This window comes from Rattus norvegicus, chromosome 8 (assembly GCF_036323735.1).
Source record: "Rattus norvegicus strain BN/NHsdMcwi chromosome 8, GRCr8, whole genome shotgun sequence".
In the NCBI taxonomy this organism is placed as follows: domain Eukaryota; kingdom Metazoa; phylum Chordata; class Mammalia; order Rodentia; family Muridae; genus Rattus; species Rattus norvegicus.
The window spans coordinates 58,641,765-58,669,714 of NC_086026.1; the positions used below are offsets into that span (position 1 = coordinate 58,641,765).

Genomic DNA, 27,950 nt, shown 5'->3' on the forward strand with positions numbered 1-27,950 from the left:
AGAATGGGTGTCATGACTGGTGGGAGGACATTTTTGCCAAATGCTTGAGGTCTAATTTCTTCCAAGCTGAGGAATCGAAGAGAACATAAGAGGGTAGGGTAGAGATGGTGGCCCTTCCATTCTCACATCCTCAGAATACCATCATAGCTAATGCTCAGCCGTCCCTTTGCCTTCTTCAGTTCTGTGTGTCTTATGCAAAGCTGACTGCCGCTTCCAGCTTGTTACTGCCGTGGAAGGATGCCGGTCCGGGAACCAGGTGTGGCGTATTCCTTAATCCTGGCACTGAGGAACTGAAAGCAAGGAGCATCCGGAGTTTATGTAGCCTAAAGCCAACTTTAAACTACATAAGAACATGTCCAATGATAAATTAAATAAATACACACGCCAACCCTATCATTCCCAAAATAGTATTCTTTAAATAAGAAAAGCTAGAGATCCGTATCTTAATATGAAATCTCCAAATGTTGAATATTGGCGACAATTTTTTTCCCACAATTCCTTGTGAGTCCAGCACATTCCATATGCAAAACTAAACGTGACCCTAAAGCTATCAGGTTGAACGTCTGAGCTGAAGAGGATTAGCTAGCATCACCGAGTTGGTGGAGACTGCCAAGGAAGAGGTGGCCTTGACTGCTGCATCCCGCTATAACTGATGTCATGGATGATTCAAGGTTGCCACTGTCTGAGAGAGCTTACGACAAGTGGGTGCCTCAGTTTCTCAGATCTACAAAGGCTGGACCTTCTCGGATACCGACTTCATGTGTGAGGGAGGGTACAAGATTTACAGGTGAGGCTGAGGTGCATGAACTTGGCAGCGCGCTCTGATGCCTGCAAGGAGGAACCCCCCCCTCCCTCCTTCATGCCACAGCCATCAAAGCTCTCATCAAGCCTGTGCCTCAGGGAGCTGTCACAGCCTCATTACTGCTAATTCATCTTCACTTAGTGCATCAAAAGACTGATTTATAAAATTGGGTGGGTGCATAGGAAGTTTGATTAGCAACATCATGTTGTTTGCCACGGGCTCAGGGAACTTAGCTCATCTGTGTCCCAGGAGCTCAAGATAAGACCCAAGCGTTTGTACTGCCTCTGAAATTCTCCGGATCACAGAACAGCATGGTATTCCCTGGGAGCACATTCTCCATTTCTTCTTTACTTCATAAGTGGGTCTCTGAGGTTCACTGTTGGCCTGTTATCAAAATAGAGGAGGAGGCTGGGAAGGTGGGTGGCTCCAAGGTAAACTGCTGTCTAACACCAGTAAGGCTTGATGTAACTCTCAACACCAGAGGAAAATAAAAACATCACAGTGTTACTCTCGTACGTGACTGTTGAGCTGGACCTGGGAGTTCATGCCTGTAGTCCCAGCAATCAGGAGGCTGAGAGGGGAGAATTACTGTGAGTTTGAGGCTAGCCAGAGCTACATATTAAGTTTCAGGGCAGTTTTTGCTGTAGAGTAAGAATCTGTCTCAAAATGGAACTGGGAGATTGGAAAGAAGGCTTACTGGTCAAGAGCACTTGCTACTTTTACAGAAGACTGGACTCCAGTTCCTAATACCCACATTGGACAGCTCACACCAGTCTGTAACTCCAGACTCTAGGTATTTAATACCCTCTTCTAGCTTCCACAAGCACCTGCATGTGTGTGCTCTCCCGCAACAGAATCTTAAAAGAAAACAAAAACAATACAAGACCTGACCTTGCCAGATGGCTCTGCAGATAAAGTTGCTTGTCACAAAGCCCCCAAACCTGAACTTTTGATAATCTTGCCTCTTACCTTCCAAATGCAGGGATTGTATGTATGAGCTTTGTGCTTGCTAAACCAGCACTCTATCATCTGAGCTTCATCCCGGGCTCCTCCCTCACCTAGTGATGATACAAGTGTCATCAGTTTAGAGGTATTCAAAGGCCTGAACTGGAATGCCAAGAGAACACTACTTTTTCTGTAAGACTTTCTTTGCAAGTTACTTGGAAATGTATCATTTGATTTGATTCCTCTCCTACTCTTTGAAATTAGAAACAAGAGCACTCATTATCAAATCCTTATTGAGTATTAATTATTTAAACGAGAACTGGGGACATGGCTCATCAGGGGAACCCACTTAAATGGCTGTCTTATCAGACATCTCCAGTTGGATGAACTAATTCATGGTTGATGATGCCCTTATAGATCAAGGAGTCTAATGGTCCTGATTGGGCCCTCTCCTTGCCCACCTCTGCCTTCAGGGGGAGAGGGTGTCTCCTCTCTCTGTGTCCTTCCAATTTACCAGGAAGGCTACAGGACAGGTACAACTTAATTCTGTGAGATTCAGAAGGAAGGGTCAAGGTTGCTGCAAACTGCAAGGTACACATCAAGAAGACCTTGGGGGTAACCATGAAGTGCCCCAGCATCCCTGGCTTTCAGTTCATGGCTGCTGGTGGGATTTTTGGAGCCTTATGGCCGAAGTCTAAAGTCTGTAATATGGAAAGGATTGGGAGCTAGGGGGATATCTCAGGGTTTTCTCACAGCCCTTCGTCCCAGTATGAGGGGCTTGTTGTTGTTTGTTTCTCTCTGAGATCCTCACAGGGCTCAGGTTCTCACTTATCTCTGTCAGCTGTTATATTCCTCTTTATGTCACTAGCTGACAGCTACTGGACTATTGCTAGTGGAGTTACATACATGTCCTAAGTTAGTTTCGAAACAATTCCGATGAGAGAGGGGATATTGCCCAATTTTTCAGATAAGAAAACTGAGGCACAAAGTCAAGCACAGTGGCGCAAGCCTTTAATTCCAGCACTTGAGGGGCAGAGGAAGGTGGTCTCTAAGTTCAAGGACAGTCTGGTCTACAGGGTGAGTTCCAGGGCATCCACAGCTACAGAGTAAGATCCTGTCTCAACACACACACACACAAAAAAAAATCCAAAATAACAATACAAAACAAAACCCCAAAGCATACAGTTTTTGAAGTGTTCAAGCTAAGACTGGGATCAGGTGTGTCTCTGCGGTGCAAACAAACCCAGGAGATGTCAACTCCTGTCTGCTATGCTGTGCTGTGGGTCTCACTCTCTAGAAAAGTCTGAAAGACTGGAAAAGTTGGGATGGGGAAGTTCTGTGCAAGGCTCCAGCCTGTAGTTGGGACAGAGACACTGCCTTCATGTTTCCTTGGGCAAAATGTACATCTTGATTTCTTCTAAGTAAGGATCTCACAGCCCAAGAGAACAAGTGGTCCATACCCATAGTACTGCTGGGATGAAGAGGGGCCATGACCAAGAGAAGGACTCACTGAAAGCCCTAATAGATGGGAGGAAGTCAGGCTGACTATGCCTGAGTGAAGAACTCTGAGTCTGCTCTGGAGCCCAGGGAGAATGAGAGTCAGCCAGGTTTTAGAACCTATTGGTTCTACCCACAATCCCCTGGGCTCAGTACTTCCCAGAGCTCACTTATTAGAGCAGCTTGGTACCTCAGGTACTCTGAGAATGTTGTATTTTTGGAAAATACACAGAAACTTTGATGTGGCCTTGGTCTTAGCCTTCTAGTATGCAAGGCTGTAGGGTTTCATCTCACTTCTTGTGGTCACTTAATGGGTTGGTGGGATGTCGAGTTTGGCCCTTGGACCTGAAGCCTGGAAAACCTTCCTCCCTGGTCCATCCAGAGTCCATGTCTGGTATGAGGAGGAATCTGGATTCAGGTGAGCCTGCACTGTCATAGCAATAACCCACTCCTGGTACCACGTTTTGTCTTAGTTGGGTTTTCTAATGATGCGATGTGATACGTCCTTTGTTTCATCCTACAGCATGTGGCCTATTGTCTAGGGAAGTCGGGGTAGGAACTCAAGGCAGGAACTGATGCAGAGGACATGGAATAACTCTAATGATAGGATTGCTTCTTGTGACTTGCTCAGCTTGCTTTAGTATAGGACCATGATTGCCTGCCTAGGGGTGGCACTATCCACAGAGGACTGGGCCCTCCCACATCAATTATCAATCAAGAAAACGCTCCACAGGCTTGCCCACAGGTCAATATGGGGAAAGCATGTTCTCAACTGAAGTTTCTTCCTCTCAAAGGACTCTAGCTTGTGTCAAGTCGACATAAAACTAGTCATCGTAATATCCCAGTCTACTGTGGTGAACTTGAACAAGTTTCTCACCCTCTCTGGGCCTGCGTTTTCACTGGTACCATGGGATAACTTAACACTACAGGGTTGAGGCACAAAGCCAATGGAATGCATAGCATAGTCCATGATCCCTAACACAAAGAGGAGCTCAGACTGTTTATTTGCATTTAAAATGGGAATTACACTCTCCTGCTCTGACCAACTGAGCTACGGTCCCCTATGAGAAGAGGACATGATCCCTTAGTCTGAGCACTGTGCTTTTGAGGAGACGTCTCAGATTGCAGAGTGCACATACCAGCCTTCCCATTGCCAGTCCTTGAGTCCCACAGGCTCTTTTCAAAGGCTCACCTGAGTGTAGCTGGGTATGCTGGTACATGCCTGCCGACTCAGTTCTTGAGAGGCAGAGACAGAAAGGTCAGGAGTTCTGTGTCGTCCTTCACTATACAGTGACCTTGAAACCAGTGTGGGCTATCTGGGACCTTGCTTCTAAAAAGAAAAATATCCAACCAGAATATCCTTGTTGCATCTAAAAAATATTATCCGTGATCCTCATATCAAAAATTTCCTGTCAAGATTCTCAATTGTCTCAGAAATGTCATGGACTTTGAACAGCTGGTTTCTTGAGTTAGAACGCAAGTGTGTTCACGTATTGCAAACAGCTAATGGAGCACTGGAGTGGCTTCTGTTTTAGATGCTTCTCTATCTTTTGTTTGTTTGCTTGTTCCCTTGGACTTTCTCTTTCCTTGCCCTGTAGCATGTTCTGCTATCTGATTTTGTAGTCCTCTGGTCTCTGAGGTCCTGAAACTAAGTTGCTATGTCTTTGGGAGTCATAAAGTTCAGTCTTGCTTGGCCCATCCATTCTACTGCAGGAAGGGTTCTTTCTCCTTTTCCTGGGACAGCAGTGGCCCTTAGCCTCACCTGCTGCATCCTAGGAATGAGAGACTGGGGAGAATTGCTTCCTGAATGTTCCCAGAAGCAGCAAGACAGCAAGCCATCCTGCTCTTATTTCCACCGAAACCATTTGATCCCGGCTATGCTGTCTGCGTCTTTTTTTTTTTTTTTTTTAAATAAGAACAGGGTTGCTTTTTCATAAAGCAGAACAATTTTCTGCCAAATAGCCAGGATTGTTTTCCCTCTTTCTAGAGCAATAAGGTTCAGGATTTGTTTCCCTCTTGACTTTCAAGAGCATGTTTTCTCAATTTTGCCCTGAAATTAAAGTAAAGGTCAAGGAGGCCTGTCCGAGACTCAGCTCCCGCCCTTTCCAGCTCCCACCTAAGAGGAGTTGGTCCTGTCTGCATCTTGAGCTCAGACGACTAGCTCAGCCCCCTTGGGGAAAGAGGAAGGGGAAGGGGATGAAGGAATGAGAGAGAGAGGGGAGAGAGAGAGAGAGAGAGAGAGAGAGAGAGAGAGCAATCGAGCAAGTCAGTTTGTGGGATCCTTTCTGATTTAGATCAGAACACTTTCCAGAGGCTTTGCCCTCCTCTCTGTGTTCCCTTTCTCAAAGAGGGGGACCTGGGCCCCACCCCATCCGCCTGCATCCCACCTGTCAATTCACGTGAGCTGCCCCAGAGATTTGCCCCTTCCCTCGCACTGTGAAGATTTTTAATCAAAAGGCAGGCGCATGCTGGAATGGTACCTTGCTTAGCGCCAACTGAAGCTTTTCTCCCCGCCCCTCCCCACACTGAGTCACTCAGCTAACAGTTAATTAATGTGTGACACTTTGACAGTTTGTGCGGAGACATTTTTTTAACGGAGCCATCAAAATCCGCAGGGACGAGACTGGGAGCCCCACATGCCTGCTTCCCTTTACTGAGTCTCCAGATGCCGCCTAACTCCAATGCAAACCTCAAAGACCAGCAACCAGGGCAGATGACAAAACTCTGACATCAGTCCACTGCTGCCTGTGTCTCCTGGGGGACTAGTCACATTACCATGGGCACCTGAATGTCCCTGTGACACCTGGTCACCTTGAGAAGGAAGCATGCCTGGGATGAAAGTCCAGGAGATGACACGCAGTCACTTTCAGCTGTGGGACAGAAATGGCCCTCACAGTCAGTCACATTCAGCTCCCTTCTCTTCAGTCAGGGGTCCTTCTGTGGCTGAGGAGCTATGTGCTGATTCCCGACTCCTCTCCATGTTCCACAGATAAGTAGGCTTTCAGTCCAGCTCTGTAATGTGTTAGCATCCTACCATTCTGAGGTGATAGCTCTGGGGACAACTTCACTTCTTCAGTGGGGCACTAACGAAGAGGCTAGAAGTCCCTGAGTGCCCTGTCCCTCAATAGCCCAGAGTCCAGCTACAGTCTTCCTTTCCACAGGATGCAAGTAATCTGGGATTCAGCTCTACTTCTTGCCTTCCTGCACCCTCCATTCCCAATACTATAACTCTGGGCGCTACGGTGGTATATACTTCAGGGATACCCTAGAAGGACTCTGACAGCTAGGCCTCTGTCACTGAGGCCCAGAAAACCAGGCAAGTTCTCAGGAGTGTAGACCTTGTGGAGAAGGATCCAAGGGGCATAACCATTATAAGGTAGGTAAGCCCCAGAGCCCAGTGCCTACTGGCCTTACCCTTGCATGAGCTACTAACTCCATAGATGTCTCCTTATTTTTAAAGGTACCTATTGCTGCCAGGCTAAGGGTGGGGAGTAAGTACCCAGAGGGAACAAGGTAGAAGCCATCCTTATAGGGAGTAGCTCACAGTTGATAAGATGCACAGATACCAAACCATTAGGCAAATAATGACCTCCTTGTATCTGCATTTGCTGGAAGCAATTTGCTGTGATAAAAGCATTAGGGTAGCTTCCCTGGAGAAGGGTTGGGAAGACAGTCTCAGAGGTAGGGGCAGCTGGACTTTGAATGTGATAGGATCCTGAACCCAGGTCTGGGCTGGGCCTGTAGAGGAAGAGACACTGAAACCCAAGGATGTAGTAAGTGGCTTCCCTATGCTGGAGGTTTGTAAATTTCAATAGGAGGTTGGGGGAGGGTCCACCTAAAGCTCTCCCCCACCCCAAGGAGGCAAGGCTGGAGGCTGTCAGGAAAGGTTTAATTCCAGCAAGCAGGGAGGCTTTGAGTTGATGGCTACCAACCTCAGGCTAGGTCACTGAAGACCTTTGAGATGATGCTGTACATCTGGCTTCAGGAAGGCAAGGCAGACACAACCAGAGGGTGAGGAGGCAAGAGGTTCTTCTCGGGTTTCCCACATTTTAAAGGAGGCCTTAGCAGCAAGGAATGGGCTTTGTTGCTGCGCTCTGAAACGTGAGGTTGAATGACCTATGTCAGAAGTGGGGAGGGGGGCGTCAGAAGTTGGGGGACAAAACCATATGCTGTCAGTGTGTAGTCTCTTCTACTTCCTCTACAGAAATCTCAGTTTCCCCAAAATGGGGTGGCCCAGGTGATGAGAGGGAAGGCCTCTGCTAGACTAGGTATCTAAATAGTACAGACCTCAAAGTGATGCTGAAGCTGCGAAGGGGGCTAGCTTGCAGCCTAAGAGTAACACCAAATTCCTATGGCTGTCACAAATCGACAAGGTAATCAACTTAAATGGAAGGGTTTGTCTAGAGAGAAAGATGGCCGTCCTTTGGTTCTGTTGTCTGGGTTCCTGTGTAGAGGTGGCACATCACGTTGGGAACCTGTGGTAGAGGAAGCTGCTCTCCTCATAGCAGCTGGGAGGCAGGAAGAAGAAGAGGAAGGGTCAGAGTTTCTGAGGGCTCACCCAGTGCTTTGAGATCTCCCACATGTTCCACCTCCTAACATTGCCAATACCTCCCAGTAACGCCAATCTGGGGAGGAAGGCATTAATCAGTACACGGGGACAGCCTTGGTGTGACATCTAAGGTCCACCACAGAGAATCTTTTCCAAGTTATTCACTCAGATGTGACTTGCTGCCACCTGAGAAGGATCCAGTTTCTCAGTGTACCTAGGTTGGGTGTTGAGAAAGATGTTCAGGGGCGAGGGAGGTCAACCTTAAGATGACAGCATACACCCCATGCCCCATGCCCCATGCACACCACTACCCCTTGCTATGGCTTGGCACAATCAACATTTAGTTTCACCTTTGTCCTTTCCACAGACACCCTAGACTCAGTCCAGGATTTAAGAAACCCTGCCATTTAGATAATGCTAATATCTCCAGCCATCATTCCAGCTCTTGGAGTCTAGGTCTAGGGGATCTCGATGGTGGGTACCTTTGGGGTGCATGCCTGGGAGTAGACCCCTGGAAGGTGCTCTACCTAGGACTCTTAGTGTGAGATCTGTCTACCCCCTGACCCTCAACCCAGGCTAAGGCTGCCTCCAGGTCAAGAATGGGCAGTGTCACTCCCTCACTGCCTTCATGGAGCATCTGTAGGCTCTAGAGAGCCATCCCTGAACCACAGCCTGGCCCTCCACCTAGAGGAGGGAGCTGTTGGCTTGGGTTGCCAGGAGCCCGGGAGAGGAGCACCCTACCTACCCATTCCCAACCTCCATCCAGCAAATCACTCCACCAAGCTGCTTTTGACATGTAAATGAGAAATGCTCCCCCCTCTTTACTTTTTCATTGAAATGCTTAAAGTCTTAGAAAAGAAGAAAAAAAAATGATGTGTTTAAGACAGCAGTGTCTCACCCGCCATCGAGCCTGATAAGGGATTGTTAAATTTTAATTAGACAATTAGATTCCTTCAAGTGCCAAACTTCAGAGGAGGCAGCCCAAGAGAAGCTGAGGAGAGTACAGGAAACAGGCTGCCTGGGTTCGTGAAACGCTGAAGTTGCTCTTCCCCCACCCGCCAGCTCTGTGCTCCATGGAACAGAAAAGAGAAGGCACAGAGGCAGGAGCGGCCATGAAAAGACACATCCCCTTCCTGGACCAACCAGCTTTCTTTTTTTACCATCCGTTGATCACCCCCACCTCAAATTCTTTCCCTGAGGAAACACCTTATTTGGGAGTCATCCTTCAATTGTGGCACCTCAAAGCAGCCTTTTTTTTTTTACCCCACCTGCTTTGGAGGAGCCCTGCCTCTTGTCAGGTTGGGAGCCTGCCTGTGTCTGATGTGTGGCTGGGAGGAGTGGGGGGCCCTCGGCTCCCCTCCCTGTCCCAGGCTCTGTGTCCTCCTAGTCTTTGGCTCCGTGGTGGGTGGTCTCAGCAGGGTGTCAATCGAGCTTGCCTGGAGACTCAACTCAGCACCAATCTGTCTCTTAGCTTCTCCATGGGAAAGCTGGCTTATTTCCAAGTCCAGGAACACACAGGAAGGCTTTCTGAGGCCCATGGGGCAAATGGAAGGAGCCGCTGAGGTTGGATACCTTAGCTCCACTATTTTTGGCTTGCTGTTTTCATGTACCTCAGCTCCTTCAAGACATCTGCTCCAAGCTTCTGAAGAGGGCCACTATTAACACAGGCTGGAGCTACGTTGAGTGCTTGAGGGAAACTTAATGGGGGTAGGTTCTCTGCATCAAAATAGATGGTTCTGGAAAACCTTTCAGTTGACCTTGGCCTTTCTAGCCAAGAGCAGAAATGGTGGATACTGAGAACAGATGAGGGGCAGATGGTTTCTGTCTCTGTTGCTTCAGTAGCCCAAGGCTTAAGGCCTCCTCCATAAAAGGTCTCCCTAGGATCCCTTCTGCCACAGGATCAGCTGAGAAGAAAGCTCAGAGGTCCCACAGTGGTCACGGGTCCATGCCTCCTAGTGAGGTGGGTGGGTAGCAATTGTCAGCACCGTTTGATGTTCAGGAAGATATGGGACACTTTAGGGAGACTGACCCAGGCACTCCTTGAATGAGCTTAGCATCTCAGTGTTCGAGCATGCAACTATTTCTCGGGGGACACAGTCCAGTGGCTATACCTGTGAGGCTGAGATTGGGCCATGACCATGTCTGCATGTGTTGGTCACTAAGAGCTCTTGGACTGGGAAGTGTGATTTGGGAGTTTTTGTATTTTCGCAGGAGGGAGGAAATGGAGGGAAATTCACCTATGGGGAAATGGAGGTTGGCGAGAAATTCTTTTGTATTTTTAAAACCCCAACCCCCCAAAAAATCTTTGTTCTTACATGCGATCATATTTATTTGAAAATTCTGATGACCAGAAGAACAATTCACTCTGAGCAAATTTTTCAGAAAAAAAAAAAGAAAAGAACAAACATTTTGGTCTTTCTTGGCCAATCCAGGGCCCTGGCTGCTGTGTGGTTTCTTAAGATCTACACACAAGTCTGGGAGCCAACACTGACTCCATCTGGCTTCTTCGCAGTCAGAACCAGCCCAGGATACCTGCAAGATCTCCAACTTCCTACTGTCCACCCCCTAGGGATAATCTCTGGCAAGGATATGGGTGAGAGGGAGGATCCTCCAGGTACTCTCATGTTTCTTGATATTTAAGGGTTGAGCAATCTGGGAATCCAAAGGTTGGTGGAGAATAGGAAGGTGATGGATGAATGCAGGAACCTGATCCTGTCAGGGTTTCTCAGGCTTTCTGAAGGTGCCAGAGAGTACTCTGCTTTACCCATTCTCAGAGGCAATGGCCTCCCTCCCATTCAGTGTCTAATAGAGTCGGAGTACTTTTTGTAACTGACAGCATCGAGGGCTGTGCTCGAGTTTAACGGTATTCTTCTGTTTCCTCGGTGTCGCAGAAACCAACACTGACGCTTACGTTCCACTCTGTCAGAGCGTCAGAAATGTGGTAAATCGTGTAACAGTGGACAATATAGCGGATGACCTGGGAAAGCAGAATCCTCTAGTCTAACTGCAACCTCACCTTGAGTGTGTCTTGCAGCCAGGGCCCAGGCACAAGCCTTACCTCATCTTCAGACATTTTTTTCCTTCATGCAGCGTCCCCATGTGGTCTTTCTTCTGTCCCTGCAACCCTGTTAACTTGTTTATGTCAAAAGTTCCTATGGGATACAAGTCAGCTTGGAGTAGGGCCTGCCTTAGTGGCCTTATTTAAGTTAATTTCCATTTAAAGGGTCTATCACCAACCACGTTCTGAGATACTGAAGTTAGGGCTTTAGCAGATGGATTCTGTAAGATGTGAGGCACACAGTGCAGCTCATCGCTGGCGCTGATGTGCTCTGTGCATGGCTGTGGTGCTCGTGAGCTGCAGTCCTCTGGGCACTTGTAAATCGAATGGCCTGTGTTAGCCAGCACATGTCAAGGACAGAGGGGTTTTCTTCCCCCAGCTATTAGCAGAGCCTCTGATTCAGTGCTGCAAACATGTGCTTCGTACTCACTACCTGCAGACCACAGAGTAGGAAGTCAAAAAAGAACAAAATGTGTGCTTTTTATGTGCTTACCCCCTCAGAATGAAGTAGGAGCCACACATGGTGCGGCCCTGAGAAAACTGGAGCGAGAAAGCAGACACCTTGGTGAGGGTATTCCAGGACAGAACCTGGAGTGGAGCATTGAGAGCCCTGAGGAGGGTGGGAGACAGTCCAGGCTAATTCCAGAAAGGGGAATTCTGAGTCAGTCTTTCTTGGAAGCTCATGTAGGCTCAGACTAGTGTTTCTCAGATACTTGCCTTCTTTATAAAGTGGGGGTGATATTGCAAGCTTGCCGGCAGTTGTTTTGAGGTCGAGACAGTGCATCTAAAATCATTTCGCAAAATCTCAAGCTGTTACAAGTATATGGTTCCATCATCTTAGATCTCTATGGTGTTGCTGAACCCATGACTCTGGTCTGATGTAAGGACAGGTGGTACGGAGGAGGGTCTGGGGAGAAACAGGGGGCTGAGGATCATGGGAGGGGACACAGGGATTTGAGATCATGGCAGATACCACTGGCCAAACCAGGAGAAGGAGCAAGGCAATGAGAAGAGGAACAGAGAGATCTGGGGTAAAGCCAGGCCCAGGAGTAAATGGTGACTGAGTAAATTTGTTCTGGTGACTGAGAAGGCTAAGGAAGGAAGATCACTAGTCAAAGGCCTTTCTGGGTTAGAGTGAGTTCAAGGTTAGCCTGAGTGATTTGGTAAGACTAAATCTCTAAAGACAAAGAGAAAGGGAACTGGGAGGTGGCTCAGAAGTGCTACTTTGCAGGCAGCAAGCCCTTAGTTCAATCCCCAGGTGCTGAGAAAGAAAACAAACAGAACAGGAGTAAAGAGTTCCTCCAGACTCTGGTGCACTGCCTAGTGCTTTCGTGTGTAGCAGGTTCAATAGATGCTGATTGAATAAATTAATGTCAGAAGCAACCCAGCTGTCTGATCGATATGTACATGCAGGTAACCTGCTGTGTGCTCCAAGTGGGAAGAGGGACCCGTTGGCTCTGCTGAATGCAGCATCAATAAGACCTGATGCTTTGCTGCGTTTGAATTGGGAAACTGGCTGCAGGATTGCATTCCTCTGACACCCCACACCAAATCCTGAGTGGCAGTGCCGAGTAGGATGTCCTCCATCTGCTTCTTTCCCTTTTTCATCTCCAGCGCCATTGACCGGTTGCTCTCAAGCCCACCTGAGTGGCAGAGAGCCTGGAGGTCACTGTGCTTTGTGGAATGCCTCGGAATGCCAATAAATTTTATTATATCCTGTGAAATAAGAACACCTGTGTTAGCAGTGCTGAGACTACATCGTGTGTGCGTTGTTTTGATCACAACCACAACCCAAGCCATAACCATAACATAAGCCTCCCAAGTCTCCTACTGAACCCCCCTTCTCCATTTTCCTTGTGGATGGATCACTGTCAGTCTCCCAGAACCCCAGGGAAATTCATAAGCCGCCATAGATTTTTCTTTCTCTTTTTAGCTTCCTTCTTTCTCCTGTTTCCATCTATACAACCACCAGGCTCCATGACATTGACTTCTAAGGTCTATATCCATTTTCACCACTTCCAAATAGTGACTGACATCTCTTACCTGAGTTATAGTTCACTCAAGGCTCTTTTCTACCCTAAGTAATCCGTGAACTTTCCAGAGCCCAGATTTAATGGGGTCATTCTTTATTTGAAAAATATCTATCTATCTATCTATCTATCTATCTATCTATCTATCTATCTATCTATCTATCTATCTATCTGCCTACCTAACCTATCTAATCTATTTATCTTATCCATATAATGTTTATAAATACACTTTCACTGACACACCAGAAGAGGGCATCAGATCATATGACAGATGGTTGTGAGCCACCATGTGGATGCTGAAAATTAAAATCAGTACCTCTGGAAGAGCAGCCAGTGGTCTTAACTACTGAGCCATCTCTCCAGCCTGAATGGCATCATTCTTTTACTCCTAGATGTTCATGGGTTCCTGAGCTGAGGAGACCTAGTCATTTTGACCTTGAAGGTCCTTCTGGTTTAATTTTCCTCAGCTCCATTGCCATACCCTCTATTTTTAGCTGAACAGAATCATTTGCTGTTGGGACTGTTCTATGTTCTCCTTGGATGCAACATCTTCCATCGTTTAGTTGCTCAACAGGCTCTTCCTACTTCACCTCAGGGTTGCCACAGGGTGTGTTCTGTGGAGCATCATCATTTCTTGCTTAGATTCCTACAATGGTGTCCTTCAGGTGTCCCGCTTCTGCTGTGGGCCTCTCCTAGTCACTATGCACTCACTACGTACTATCTCAGATTCATCATTCTGCGAAGCAGATCTGTATGTGTAGCAGGTTCAACAGATGCTGACTTTTCACTCCCTGTAATCTAACCCTTATAGCTGCCTTGATTCAAATCATGCCAAGACCCTCTAGGATTCTGCTCTCTCAAATCTCTTTTAAGTCCTCTATTATAGTACTTGATGCCTACTGTCTGGACCCTTCCCATCTCGCTATGTATCTAATTCCTACACATTCTCCAGTGCCAGTTGAATGACTCTTTCATCTTAAAGTCTTACTTGATTACATAAACTAGGATATGTGTCTCTCTCCCCATTCCATTTCCTAGTCCCTATTGTTTTTTTTCCTTTCTTTATATTTCCTAAGATTGGACTCAGGGACTTCTGTATACTAGGCAAACATACTACTACTGAAATATACCAAAACCTAATTTTTTAGTTCTTTGTGGTTTTGAGACAGCATTCGACTAGGCTGTCAGGCTGACTTTGAACTCACTCTGTAGTTCAGGCTTGCCCTGAATTTTCAATCCCCCTGCACCAGCATTTGGAGCAACTGGAGTTATAGATATGGATGCTGAGCACAGTATCTATTATTTCTTTTAGAACGTAAGATACAAAACCATGTGTATTTTGTTTGCCTGTGTTTTTCATGTAAAATGATGATTTAATAAATGTTAAAAAAAATCAAGAATTTGTGGATGCCTATTTCTCTTCTACCACAAGACTTTGGAACTCCTAACTAACTGTGCACATGAGTGGGTTGGACAAGTGAAAGAATGGATGAATAGCTCTTTTGAAGCTTATTTATGTTATTAGGCTTGAAAATGTATAGTTTTCACTTATTGAACCATCTGCTAGAAGAACAGAAGCTTGCCCCAGCATTATAAGATCATTGGCTATGGGGAAAAAAAACTATAGTTTGGAGAATTCTCTACTCTGCTAGCTAGCTCTTGGGTTTTCTTCAGGGAACCCTCTTTGAGAGGAAGCATGCCTTGAAAGTGCTCCTACTCACTCCATGTGTTCATTTCTCCTGGCCAGAGCCGTGCCACCCAGTGGCCCCACTGCCCCAATGGATCCACTGAACCTGTCCTGGTACGATGACGATCTGGAGAGGCAGAACTGGAGCCGGCCCTTCAATGGGTCAGAAGGGAAGGCAGACAGGCCCCACTACAACTACTATGCCATGCTGCTCACCCTCCTCATCTTTATCATCGTCTTTGGCAATGTGCTGGTGTGCATGGCTGTATCCCGAGAGAAGGCTTTGCAGACCACCACCAACTACTTGATAGTCAGCCTTGCTGTGGCTGATCTTCTGGTGGCCACACTGGTAATGCCGTGGGTTGTCTACCTGGAGGTAGGTCTGGGGCCCTTACTTCAAGAACCTTAGACTGGAGTCTGTATTCTTAAGCCCCCAGCAGTTTCTGCCTGTTCCCTTGAGTAGCCTTTCCCTCTCTGCTGGACTCAGTTTCTCTCTTTATGGAGCAGACAGTGATCATAATCATGACTGTGTGCTTTACAGTGTGCTTCCTAAGTACAGGGTCCACGGTAAGTATTCTATACACAGAATCTTCCTATATGATCCTCATAGCAGCTCTGGGGACAGAACTGGCACTGTCATCATCTGGCAGATGATGGGCTATCTGCTCAGAGAAAATATATGTCTTCTCTACTCACACTGCAAAAAGGTTCAAGCTGGAATTCTGCCTTGCCCTGGATTGCTTCAGTAGAAGCAGGGCTAACTGGTGAGAATCCCTAAAGGAGGGACAATGCCTGTGCTCTGAGGCCTGAAACTCCCATCCCTCTCTCCCCATTTCAGAAACAGGAGCTACTATTCTATGCTATCCTTCTTTCCCCTTTCCAGAGTATTCTAGTGCCTACACCTTGGTAGACGCAACAATGGGCAGCCTATACTGTGGCCCTTTGCAGGGAGGATGAGGCAGCCTTCTAAGACAGAGCCTGCTTGCCATCTCAAACAGGAGGGTAGGCAGCCCTCTGATGAAGGCCCTGTGATGCATACATTGTAGACACTGTTGGAGAAACTCAGAGAACTGACTCTCCTCTGCTTAGTTCTTAGAATAGGAATCAGAGGCTTTGACCAGAAGCTGTCCATCTTGACCCAAGCCTCACAGGAAAGGGAAAAGCTGTTCATGGAGAAGTCCCAGCTTGGGTCCCTTCTCCCTGTGGACACTCTCCAGTTCTAGCATGTAGATATGGGGCACTGGGGAAGTTTAGAGGTGCAAGTGAGGTGCTATTGTTTTTTTCTGTCTAGGAGCCTGGGGTGGCCTGTCCAGGGCAGAGGCAGTGTCAAGTTTGGGTACGTGAGAGGATGATTAGGTATTAAAGATTGTTGTCATTTTGTTTCTGTTGCTATGACAAAAAAATATCCTGACAGAAAGCAATTTAGGGCAGAAGTGGTTTATCTTGGCTCGCAATTCCAAATTATAGACCATAGCTTGGACAAGTGAAGACAGGAACTTGAAGCAGCTGGTCACATATCATCCATAGTCGAAAGCAGATAGAAATAAATGTATGTGTGCTCCATGCTCTCTCTACTCTTCTTCAGTCCAGGGCCATGCCCATGAAATAGAGCCACTTACGTTCACGGTTGGTCTTCCTACCTCAATTAACCCATTAAAAAGCAAATCAAAACCAAAACAAAACCACCACCACCAACAACCAAAAATCCTCTCAGGCATTGACACAGGCCTGCCCAATCCTCAGTGGGACTCTTTCCAGGTGATTCTAAGTTCTATCAGATTGACAACTGAAACTAACCACCATGGGCCCCCACTGCAGTTTCTCCATGACCCTCTTGTTTGTGAGGGCCCTCAACTCTGTCTATCCCCTGAGCTATATGCAGAAATCTCCTTGAAGAACCTCTTGATTTTCAGGCTTGGTCTGCCCTTGGTTCCTTCAAAACAGGCCTCAAGCTATCTTGGAACCAGATGGAGGGAACAGGATCCCACCTTGTGTGCCTTGGCTTTCTGCTTACAAGTTAGGAATAACAATGGTTCTTACCTAGTAGGAGTGTTTCACTATATGAAAAGTGCTCAGAATGGTCCACTGCTCATGCTATATGACAAGGCTGATGAAGACAAAATAGTCACAGATACCCAAAATCCCTTGACTTAGGGAGGATTCCCCTTCTTCCTCCTCTTCTTTTCCCTCTTCAGGCACAGGCAAAGAGGCGCCTTCTTTTCAGAGCAAAACATGTTCTGTTCAGGGACATGGATGGGTTCTGTTAGTCTCCGGCCTCCGTGTCCTCATTAGACTGCAGGACAGGGACACGTCCCTACAGCAACTGTATTAAGATCTCTGGGACCCTCGGTCCTTCAAGAAGATATCTTACTCATCATTTTCTGCCATTGTTTCAGACGTGAAGCAGAAAGCTTCAAGAGTCAAGGTGCAGAAAGCCTTTCTTGGCTCCACCCATTTCCACTTGGATAGCTAAGAAAAAGATTCCTGAAAGAAGGCAGGGAGGGAGCTCCTGTCTTCCTAGGGTCTTCCAGGTCTCACATTCTTCATAGTGAGAGTCAATGTGAGCCTTTTCTAGAAGAGGTGCAAGCTATTTCTGAGTCATCTGCAACTTACTCTGCACTGATTGAACAGTACCCTACTCTCCCCTTGAGCCTGGGGCATGGGGAATTTTGGTGTCATGGATGGAAAAAAAAAAACCTGATGAAGACTTAGACAATGCAGTCTGCTTGAGAAAACAGGAAGAAAGCTCCACAGGAGACTGAGACCCTACATCCAGGCAGGAAATATTGAGGTTTGCAGCAAGGAGGAGTCACTGTTCCTAACTACTTTCCAGGGTAGCTGCTCCTGGGATCATAGAAACATCTTCCAGCTTAAACTAGGCTCCAGACAAGCTGGTAAGGAAGGGGTTTTATAGATCCTCAAAGGAAGGCATTGTGTGGACCATTCCCCCCTGTATCCAGAAATCTAGGCCAGAATGTGGCACACACTAAGTTTCTAAATCGATGTTTGTCAAAAGGAGTAATGGAAGGTGGGAGAGGAGCTGGGCAGGGAAGATGAGGAAGAGGTCCTTGGTATTTCAGACCTCGGTCCTCAGGGACATGAAGGCAGCTTCCAGATACCAGTCCCAGGAGGGACTCCAAAGCTGTTGTGAACCAGATGTGCCTAGTACCCTTCCCAGTGGTGCCTTAAAAATAAATTCTGTATATTGGAAGCCCTGCTCATGCTTTACAGCTGGATATCCAGTCTTCAGTTCCCACGGTGAGAGAACAGACTCACATGAACCCTCCAGAAGATGTATACAGGAAAACACTTGGTTTGTCCATGTTTGGCAGGGGCAACTGTACTGCCCCCATGGAACTTGTTAGGTTTTGGTAATATTTGGTGTTGTTTCTGAGATGGGAAGAGAGGGCAGTGTTGGTGAGAGGCAATATGATAGTTGGTATGGGACCCTCCTGAGCTACAGCATACAGTGTACGTGTCCCTGCTGCAGTCCACGGGTAGGCCTTTCTCACTCCTCTCTCCTGTGAGTAGAAGCCAAGGATTTCCTACATGGTGGGGGCACTCCCGACTTGCAGAGTTAGCTAGCATTGGGAGGGATAACATCACCCTAGATCTGTAAGTTGCCTTCCCACCCCTCCTGCCAAAAATCAGAACATCCAAAAGTATAGAGACTATAGTTGTCTGTGTGGTGAATAGATACTAAGTAGACAAAAACAGAATTTTGCAACACTCGTGGAGATCATCACCCAGGTGCTTTACAGATAAAGGCTCAAAGTTGAGGCACTCAAGTGAGGTGAGTCATCTTTCTTCTAACACGAAGTTCTTGGCACAAAAGCAGATCTATATGAGGCAACGGGTACAAGCCTCAAGTCCTCAGAGGAACTACTTGCTCCCAACTGCTGCTGAGCTGATGAATTGTAAGATCTCTGTGATGGATCATAGGGAGTCAACCTGACAGGATCCAGAACCACCTAGGAGACAAACCTCTGGGCATGTTTGTGAGGGGCTTTCCAACATTCAGTTACCTGAAGTGGGAAGTCCCACTCTAAATGTGGCCTTTGCTATTCCATACTGTTGAATACAAAGGAAACAAACAAACAAACAAAAACGAAAATATGAACACAAGCACTAATCTTTCTTTGTTCCATGACTGATCACTCGATGTGACCAGATGCCTCAAGCTCCAACCACCACGCCTTTCCACCGTCCTGGACAGTATCCTAAAACTGCGAGCCAAAATAATCCTGCCATTACATTGATTTTTGTCAGGTGTTTTGTTACAGAGAGGAGAAAAGTGGCTGATACAAGTACTAGGTCTGTGCTCTGAGATTGTTTCCCAACCTCACGGGCATGGCTTTCTTGGTAAGATTCAGCCCTGGGCAAATAATCTCCACAACTGTTCTTTCCACGCATGACATTGTTTTATCTCCAGGTGGTGGGTGAGTGGAAATTCAGCAGGATTCACTGTGACATCTTTGTCACTCTGGATGTCATGATGTGCACAGCAAGCATCCTGAACCTGTGTGCCATCAGCATTGACAGGTGAGGACAACAATATTGGGTGAGATGATCCCGGCCATTCTTGCTTCGTGCCTTACTTCTTCTCAGGGTCAGGTTCTGTAATGACTGGCTGTGTGTATGTGAACGTGTGTGTGTGTGTGTGTGTGTGTGTGTGTGTGTGTGTGTGCATGCGTGCGTGCGTGTGTGTTGTTTGGCTAGATAGTGCAGACTTTCCACAGACTACCCAGATCATACCTTATATGAAAGAGTTGGTTCTGACTAGAGCCCAAAGCCTGTTGTTCTCTATTTATCTGCCCATTGGAAGATTGTAGAAATTATTTGATCTCCATGGTTCATTTTCTAGAAACAAATATGATACCTGTCCCTTAAGCTAAAGTGTTGAGTTAGAAATTTGTTAGGCCCCCAGCTGATCAATGGGGGCCTAAGCCATTTACTCAGCTGTATTCTTAGAACCCTTCACTCACATACATAACATGTTGTGAGGCTTCCATAGGACCTGAACTTCCCTCTCACTGGACTGTTGAAGAAAGAGATGTTATTGAGTGAGGAACAAGTGTTTGGTAGAGGAATGTGAGGGAGGATTAATGATGCCACTGTTACCAGAGCCAACCTTAATTATTGCTAAATGGGGATAAAGCCTTGCTCTGAGAGACAGAACTACCAGTTGTCAACAAATTCTTCCTCCTTCTGCAGTCCAGTATAGTAAGGATGGTTTCAGATGTGCAAAAGTCCATCAGAGAGTCTACAATCCAGGCGGGGAAAATTAAATAGTGAATGACCTAGGAGTGCCCAGTAGTTGCTGCTCATTATATGTTTGAATGTGGGGAAAGGCTAAGTGTCTTAGGCAGGCTTCACAGAGCCAGGCAGATGGAGCATCTGTGGTGCATGTTGTAGAGTGAAGGGTCTGATGGCTAGCAACCAAGACTTAGGATCCTTGCCTTTGCAGGTACACAGCTGTGGCAATGCCCATGCTGTATAACACACGCTACAGCTCCAAGCGCCGAGTTACTGTCATGATTGCCATTGTCTGGGTCCTGTCCTTCACCATCTCCTGCCCACTGCTCTTCGGACTCAACAATACAGGCAAGTCTGGCCTCTGCCTGGAGCTCGGATGTCTCCATATCTCTGCTTTGTTTAGGACAATGAATGACTGAGTCTTTCATACAGACATGGGTAGAAGTCCAGTGGTTACCCATTCCTAACCTCAAAGAGGCTGGGGGCATCACCCAGATTCAGCCCAACTTAGAGTTGTTCCAGAATTGGGCAGGAGAGGAAAGTGTGCCTCCTGGCACATTGGGACTGGGTGAGGAGAAAGGAAAATGGCTGAAGAGATGGTCTGGTCATTTTCAACATCATTTAATGTGTTGGTGCAATCTAGACAGCTTTACAAACTGCACATGTATGTATGTGCTCATGTATGGTTACCAAAGAGATTATACCATTCACATCTGATAGTGGTATTTAGGGGTGGAGGTTGCAACCCAGTGGGTCAGCTGATCTAATGTCCCATTCTGCCTGGAGAAAGAAAGCTAGAAAAAAGTAGGAAGTGAGACAACCTCAAGTCCTTCCTTATAGGAGACAGTAACTCAGACAGAAGAAGGGCAGAACATGTATAGTATGGAGATGCTTCTCAGCAGAGAAACAAGAGCTATACAGGTAGAGAATAGGCTTCATAAAGTCCAGGAAGTATATAATCAGAATGCAGGTGCCATAGGAATTCCCAGAAATGTGAAGAAATAATTCAGAATGAACATGATATCAACAGACATCTGATCTACCTGGAAGGGACTGTGTGTGAACATTAAACACTAGAACACAGGTGAGTTTGTTAAATAAGCAGGTGAAGTTATTCTGTTGCCAAAATTATGGAGTAACAGAGCTTCTTCTCTTTCCATTATACATGAAAAACTAAAGTAATGGCTTGCTCTCTTGAAAATAAATTTCCTTTGGTTGTATCTTCTGAATCATGGCTTTCCTGTGTGTGTAGAAATGACAGAACTAATGAGCAAGTAATTAGAGAGGAGGAATAAGAAACTTGGAAGCAGTCAGTCACAGCTTTAGTTTTTGCTCACAGTTGGGGATTTTATACCTTGATTTTTTTTAAAACTGAGAATTGATTTGCATCTACCATTTCCAGGCAACATTCATTACATAATCTATAAGATTGCTTTTGATTCCCAACAAAAAGATAAGTATCTTCTGGTGGTGCTATGGCCTGGTGGGCCTGATAATACATTGCCTGTCTGAGTTTCTCTATTCCCCCAGACCAGAATGAGTGTATCATTGCCAACCCTGCCTTTGTGGTCTACTCCTCCATTGTCTCATTCTACGTGCCCTTCATCGTCACTCTGCTGGTCTATATCAAAATCTACATCGTCCTCCGGAAGCGCCGGAAGCGGGTCAACACCAAGCGCAGCAGTCGAGCTTTCAGAGCCAACCTGAAGACACCACTCAAGGTCTCTGACCTCAGCCCCAACTGGGGTCTCTACCTAAGCATTATCAAGAGAGCTAAGACTACGCTTGGGTTGGGCCTGGAACATGACAGCAGGGTGGAAGTCTAGGCTGGAGTAGCTTCCTGGGGCTGGATGAGGGTGGAGACCTCAGGGAAGTGACAGAATTTTTAGAGCAGGAAGATGGTCCATGGTTAGAGCTAGGTAGGATTCGCCATGTAAAGATTTTTGTGGCTGCGTAAAGCAGTTCTTGCTTGATCTGATCCTTAGTTTGTCTTTTCCTCCTCATGTAGTTTTGCCTTTCTCATTATGACCTCCATGTTTCCTTTCCCCTTCTTCATCTTCTCTATACCATTCTTTGTACCTGCTATGCTCTGCCCTTCCCTCTATGTACACCCTTCCTCCCTCCCCCCACTTCCTTTCTCTGTTCCTCTTTTTTCTCTGTTCTTTTATCATATAACTTCCCTCTTTCACTCAACATTCTACAATGAAGGCAGTATGTGGGTATGAAGGAACAAGAACTTATGGGTTAGATGCATCAGGTCCAAACCCTGATAGTACCACATTTTTTTTTTTAAAAAAAATGTGTGTCATTGGGCACATTGGTTAGCTTCTGTGAGCCTTGGTTTCCTCATCTGTTAAGTGGGAGTCATGTGCAGTTCACAGGGTTTTCCTGAAGATTTGATGTGAAAAAGGATGTGAGCATGTGCCTAGCATGATCTTGAGTAGGTCCTCCACAAAGAACAAGGTCCCTTTGCCTCTCGTCTTGCCTGCCTCTTCTCATCAGTATACCAGCCTTCCCCTTGCCCCAACTGTCTTCTGTGGCCCACACTCCTCTAGTTGCTGAGCCCCTGATCAGAGTCCAAATTCTCCATGGACTCCCTTGTCTTGGGTTCCTAATCCCTTACCACCTCTGTTCTCCACTGTCTTGTGTGACCCATGTGCTGGCTCACTTCACAGGGCAACTGTACCCACCCTGAGGACATGAAACTCTGCACCGTTATCATGAAGTCTAATGGGAGTTTCCCAGTGAACAGGCGGAGAATGGTAAGTGTTCAGGTCAGGGACACAGTGCCATCTTTCTGCCCGCCCCCTGACCAGTGGAGCCCATCCTCCCTGATCCCAGGACCTCACTAGCTATTTCAAGGGAGTAGTGTCTCCTGGCACCCCTACTTTGCCTCAGCTGAGAGCACATTCACATGCACACTTGTGAGTAGGAATGCAGTGAGATGCCTCAATTCTGCAGGGCACAGACACATTGACACTTGTTGGGAGAAATGATCTACCCCTATAACATAGCGAAAGTGACTATACAGGTTACTTCCACTTCTCAAACACCTGCCATGCTTCCTGATATCTCATCAAATCCTCAGGTGACCCTGGGAAGTAAATCTTATTGGTCTTCAGCTCACAGCAGAGGAAGCCAAGGCTCAAAGTACAGGTAGCTCACCCAAGCCTAAACAGTTAATGAAAGAGTGCATACTGGAGTCAAGATCTATGTGACTTCTGAATCCACAGCCAAATTGTGACATTCAGCATGCACCACCTTCTGGATAGGCAGCTTCTGAGGCTGGGAGCTGGTATCCAGCTGTGGGGTGGGGACAGAGTAGAGCAGCTGGGGTGGACATAGGCTCTGTAAATGCAGACTCGTAGCATACCTGAGCTCTTCATGGTACTGGTTGCCACCAGAGTTCAAGAAGCAGGCATTTCATCCCCCCACCCCCCAGCTAAGTAGGAAAACATAAAATCCAGCAATCTGTCTCCTAGATGGGCAGGTCCTTACAATCTGGCTGCATTCCAAGGACAGGGCTCTAATGAGCTATTTGTAATACAGGTACTAAAACAGATCTCAAGTTATACTCAAGGTAGCAGCCCATTTTCACCATCTGGGCACATAGACTGTATTTCAGAGACTGATCTAAGATCACAAAGGTCTGGGAGAGGGGAGTCTAAAGCACAACTGGCAACTTGTGTGTGGATCTATGCTGGACTTTCCAAGGCAGCCTATCAGGGAAGAAGATAGAGAGTTTCTAGATCAGCCCCAGGCTTCTGGACCAAGCTGGTCTGTCCACATGTCCATGCGGATGCAGGTGCCTGTGCTCCAACCTGGAAGGGAGGAAGGGGAACGTGATTTTTATGTAGTCGGAATTGAGTTCTTGAAAGTGAGACAAAATGGAATGTCGGTCGGGGTTTATCTTAGCAGCTGAATTGGTGTCTAGCCCTTCACACTCAGGAAGTGTCACTCAGGTTATAAAAAGAGAAGTGGATGGGTGCTAGCATCCAAGTGTTTCTAGGGTATTGAGGCTTCACAGATTGCTCTGGGAAGTGGTCCAGGAGTAACTGCCGTGAGGAGTTTGAGTGCTGTGTTCAGATGGTCCCTGCCTCCCAGTGATGGCCCTCTTTGTGTTCCTGGCAGAGAAACCATGCTGTTTGCAAAAGTGTGCAGAGGGGCAGGAGGACCCCGGAGGCTTGGTGGCTTCTGCCCAGGAATCTCATCCTAACTTCTCTGTCTGCCACAGGATGCTGCCCGCCGAGCTCAGGAGCTGGAAATGGAGATGCTGTCAAGCACCAGCCCCCCAGAGAGGACCCGGTATAGCCCCATCCCTCCCAGTCACCACCAGCTCACTCTCCCTGATCCATCCCACCACGGCCTACATAGCAACCCTGACAGTCCTGCCAAACCAGAGAAGAATGGGCACGCCAAGATTGTCAATCCCAGGATTGCCAAGTTCTTTGAGATCCAGACCATGCCCAATGGCAAAACCCGGACCTCCCTTAAGACGATGAGCCGCAGAAAGCTCTCCCAGCAGAAGGAGAAGAAAGCCACTCAGATGCTTGCCATTGTTCTCGGTGAGTCAGCTCCTGGTGATGACTACAGCCCTGCCATACCTAGCCCAGCTGGGGAAAGGGAATGTCCTGGAAGGTCCCAGACTCTGCCTTGCTGACCATGGTTTGAAGGTCATGGGTTGGTAACAGGCCACACTACTTATATACAGTTGATATTCAGTAGAGTCTCTTATTGCACCTACTGTACAGAAGGGCAAACCAGGGTTTTGTGGAGTTATATAACTTGACCATGATCAACTCAGGCTGTTTGACTCAGTGTCTGGGCTTCACTGGTCTCTGGTAAGACTCCATAGCCTGTGTTCTAGGCATGTGCCTTCTCTTTCTGCTCTCCTATCTGTACAGTAAGTTGCCTCTCGGGGTGGTCATCATAGTCAGGATAGCATAGGATTGGGAAAGCATCACATACGAGAGTTCTTATGCATTTTGTTACAACCACTGTTGCTGAGGAATTGGGAAATATATATTTTCACTCAACCAAGTCCCTGTGTGGCAAAATGGTCCCCTGTGAAAAATAAGGTAGGTATTTGAGAGGTGGCTACAGATTTGCTAGGTAAGACTTTGGAATAAAGTTCTATGGGCTGGAGAGATGGCTCCGCTAGTGAAGGCAACTACTGCCCACCACCAAACCTGACAACCGGAGTTCAGTCCCTCAGTCCCACCCCCAACAAGCTGTGCTTTGATTTCCATGTATCCTCTCCCTCTCCCTCTCCCTCTCCCTCTCCCTCCCCCTCCCCCTCTCCCTCTCCCTCTCCCTCTCCCTCCCCCTCTCCCTCTCCCTCTCCCTCTCCCTCTCCCTCTCCCTCTCCCTCCCCCCCCCTCTCTCTCTCACACACACACACACACACACACACACAAGTTTTTAAATATATAAAAATTATATATTTTTAACTTCTAGAGAAAATTGTGTGACGAAGGACCAACTCTAGGAAGTACACTTATTCAGGCAGTTGGGAAAGGAGAGCAGGGAGTGAATTCTCCACTCTCATGACACTAGGACCCTATCTGATGGAAATCCTGGGCTATGAGTGGGCAGGTTCTAATGCCCTCCTGTTTAGGAGCATAGGCCCCATAAGGGTAAGGGATTATTTTCTAATACATATCTGAGGTGTGGCAGGATGGGTTTGGAGCAAGCTTCATGTGACAGTCTACCAGTTCTACCCTTGTTACTCCAAGACACTGCTCTGTCCTTAAACATCCCCTATAACTGCACACTGAGTATCTGACTGGAGCAAGTAGTCTTGAAGCCTGCTTTTGCAAGAGGGCGTGAACTCCAGGTAGGACCAACAGAGGGTACGTCTACCAATACTGAGCAATCTTAGGAAAAGTTACAAGGGCTTTGACACTTCAGGGGTCTAGACAGATGGGAATCAACTATCATTTGTGTCAGTCAAGAGCAAAGTGTCTTGGGGACATTGTGGAGTCAATAAGTATAGTTTTCCAATGAATTCTAGGAGTCACCATGAAAACTAAGTACGACGGGTATTTGGTTTTTTCCTAAATTTTATGCCCCACACTGCCGAGAGCAAATTCCATCCAATGTCATCAGTTTGAAGAAAATATTGCCCACAGTGGTGACTGGCAAGTAGTTGGTGTGCCTATTTGCAGAGACCAACTGGAGTCAGATGGCTGGCATTTCCCATTTGTTTCTCAAGCCACTTCCTTCTTTAGCAGGTGGATGTCATGCCTGTTGAGCCAATGAGGAAAATGAGGCTGAGGGAGATGCAGGGAAGATGTGTGCTAAAAAAGCACATGTTTAAATCTGAGAGCAGGGCTCCCTTTGCTGCAACACTGGGTTACCACCAGCAGTCAGCAGTCTCAGTGCCCCAGAGAAGCCTGTGGCAGAACAGAGAGATGGATGGGGAGTGGGACCCACCTAGTCCAGTCTTTCCTTCGCCTGCCGCCAGCCTGACCCTGCCCTTTTCTCAGGTGTGTTCATCATCTGCTGGCTGCCCTTCTTCATCACGCACATCCTGAATATACACTGTGATTGCAACATCCCACCAGTCCTCTACAGCGCCTTCACATGGCTGGGCTATGTCAACAGTGCCGTCAACCCCATCATCTACACCACCTTCAACATCGAGTTCCGCAAGGCCTTCATGAAGATCTTGCACTGCTGAGTCTGCCCCTTGCCTGCACAGCAGCTGCTTCCCACCTCCCTGCCTATGCAGGCCAGACCTCATCCCTGCAAGCTGTGGGCAGAAAGGCCCAGATGAACTTGGCCTTCTCTCGACCCTGCAGGCCCTGCAGTGTTAGCTTGGCTCGATGCCCCTCTCTGCCCACACACCCTCATCCTGCCAGGGTAGGGCCAGGGAGACTGGTATCTTACCAGCTCTGGGGTTGGACCCATGGCTCAGGGCAGCTCACAGAGTGCCCCTCTCATATCCAGACCCTGTCTCCTTGGCACCAAAGATGCAGCGGCCTTCCTTGACCTTCCTCTTGGGCACAGAAACTAGCTCAGTGGTCGAGCACACCCTGATCGCTGGCTTGGCCTGGCCCTTGCTTGCCTGTGCCGGATCAGGTGGTGGGAGGGAGCGACAGTTCTTACTTTATAGGAACCACATAGGAAAGCAGGGAACACGCCAAGTCCTCCAGGCAACATCAGTGTCAGGAGACACACATAAACACCAGGTAGCTCCATGGACCCCAGAGAAACTGAGGCTGAAAAATCTGTTTTCCACTCCAACTCTAGTGTGAGTCCCTACTTTTCATAGCCATGGGTATTACTATGTCCTACCTTGTTATAGTATCCCATGGGGTTTCTGTACCATTTGGGGGAAAACAACTCTAATCCTCAAGGGCCCCAAGAGAATCTGTAAGGAGAAAAATAGCTGATCTCCCTCTACTCTCCAATCCACTCCACCACTTCTTGATATACCTTGGATGTATCCATTCCTCACAGCAAATGCTGGCCAGTCAGGCCTTGGACCAGTGTTGGAGTTGAAGCTGGATGTGGTAACTTGGGGCTCTTTGGGGCTGGGGGGGTTGTTAACATCGTCTCTCTTCCATATCTCTTCCTTCCCAGTGCCTCTGCCTTAGAAGAGGCTGTGGATGGGGTGCTGGGACTGCTGATACCATTGGGCCTGGCCCTGAATGAGGAGGGGAAGCTGCAGTTTGGAGGGTTCTGGGATCCAACTCTGTAACATCACTATACCTGCACCAAAACTAATAAAACCTTGACAAGAGTCATTCCCATGGGCACTTGGGTGGCCTGGAACACTGTCAACACTATTCTTAGCATTTAGGTATAACATATAGGGGGCAATAATAGGGAATCCAGCTACCCCAGCTCCCTGGATCCTGCTGCCTCTTCAAGACTAATCTTAGCCACCAGGGCAGAGAGAACTCTGTGATAAAGGTGGTCCCCGAGGTGTTGGGTTTGCTCATATCTGTCTGTTCCATGTCTGGTCCCTGGCATGGGCAGTGTGAGACAGGAAAAGCCTGAGGACAGTGGCTTTGGCAGGTGTCCATCTTCTCACTCCCAGGTTCATTCACAGCTCCAGGATCTCAGGGTCCCAGGCTGGCGCTGTCCCAACCACAGAAGCCCAACTCCTTAGAAGTGAA

At 47.4% G+C, this 27,950-nt stretch overlaps 1 protein-coding gene across 2 annotated transcripts in view; it reads left to right on the forward strand.

Moving 5' to 3' along the window:
• The window catches only part of Drd2 (dopamine receptor D2), a 63,937-nt gene extending 36,362 nt beyond the window's left edge, over positions 1-27,575 (forward strand). Inside the window, exons 2-8 of one of the 2 annotated variants that reach the window (NM_012547.3) lie at positions 14,629-14,944; positions 19,001-19,110; positions 20,036-20,172; positions 21,355-21,545; positions 22,500-22,586; positions 24,059-24,389; positions 26,313-27,575. In NM_012547.3, coding sequence (NP_036679.1) covers positions 14,660-14,944; positions 19,001-19,110; positions 20,036-20,172; positions 21,355-21,545; positions 22,500-22,586; positions 24,059-24,389; positions 26,313-26,506 — 1,335 coding nt within the window. In that variant the 5' untranslated portion in view covers positions 14,629-14,659 and the 3' untranslated portion in view covers positions 26,507-27,575. The remainder of the gene's footprint in view (positions 1-14,628; positions 14,945-19,000; positions 19,111-20,035; positions 20,173-21,354; positions 21,546-22,499; positions 22,587-24,058; positions 24,390-26,312) is intronic. The other variant, NM_001409379.1, reaches the window with a different exon arrangement.
• Positions 27,576-27,950: the final 375 nt, after the last annotated feature.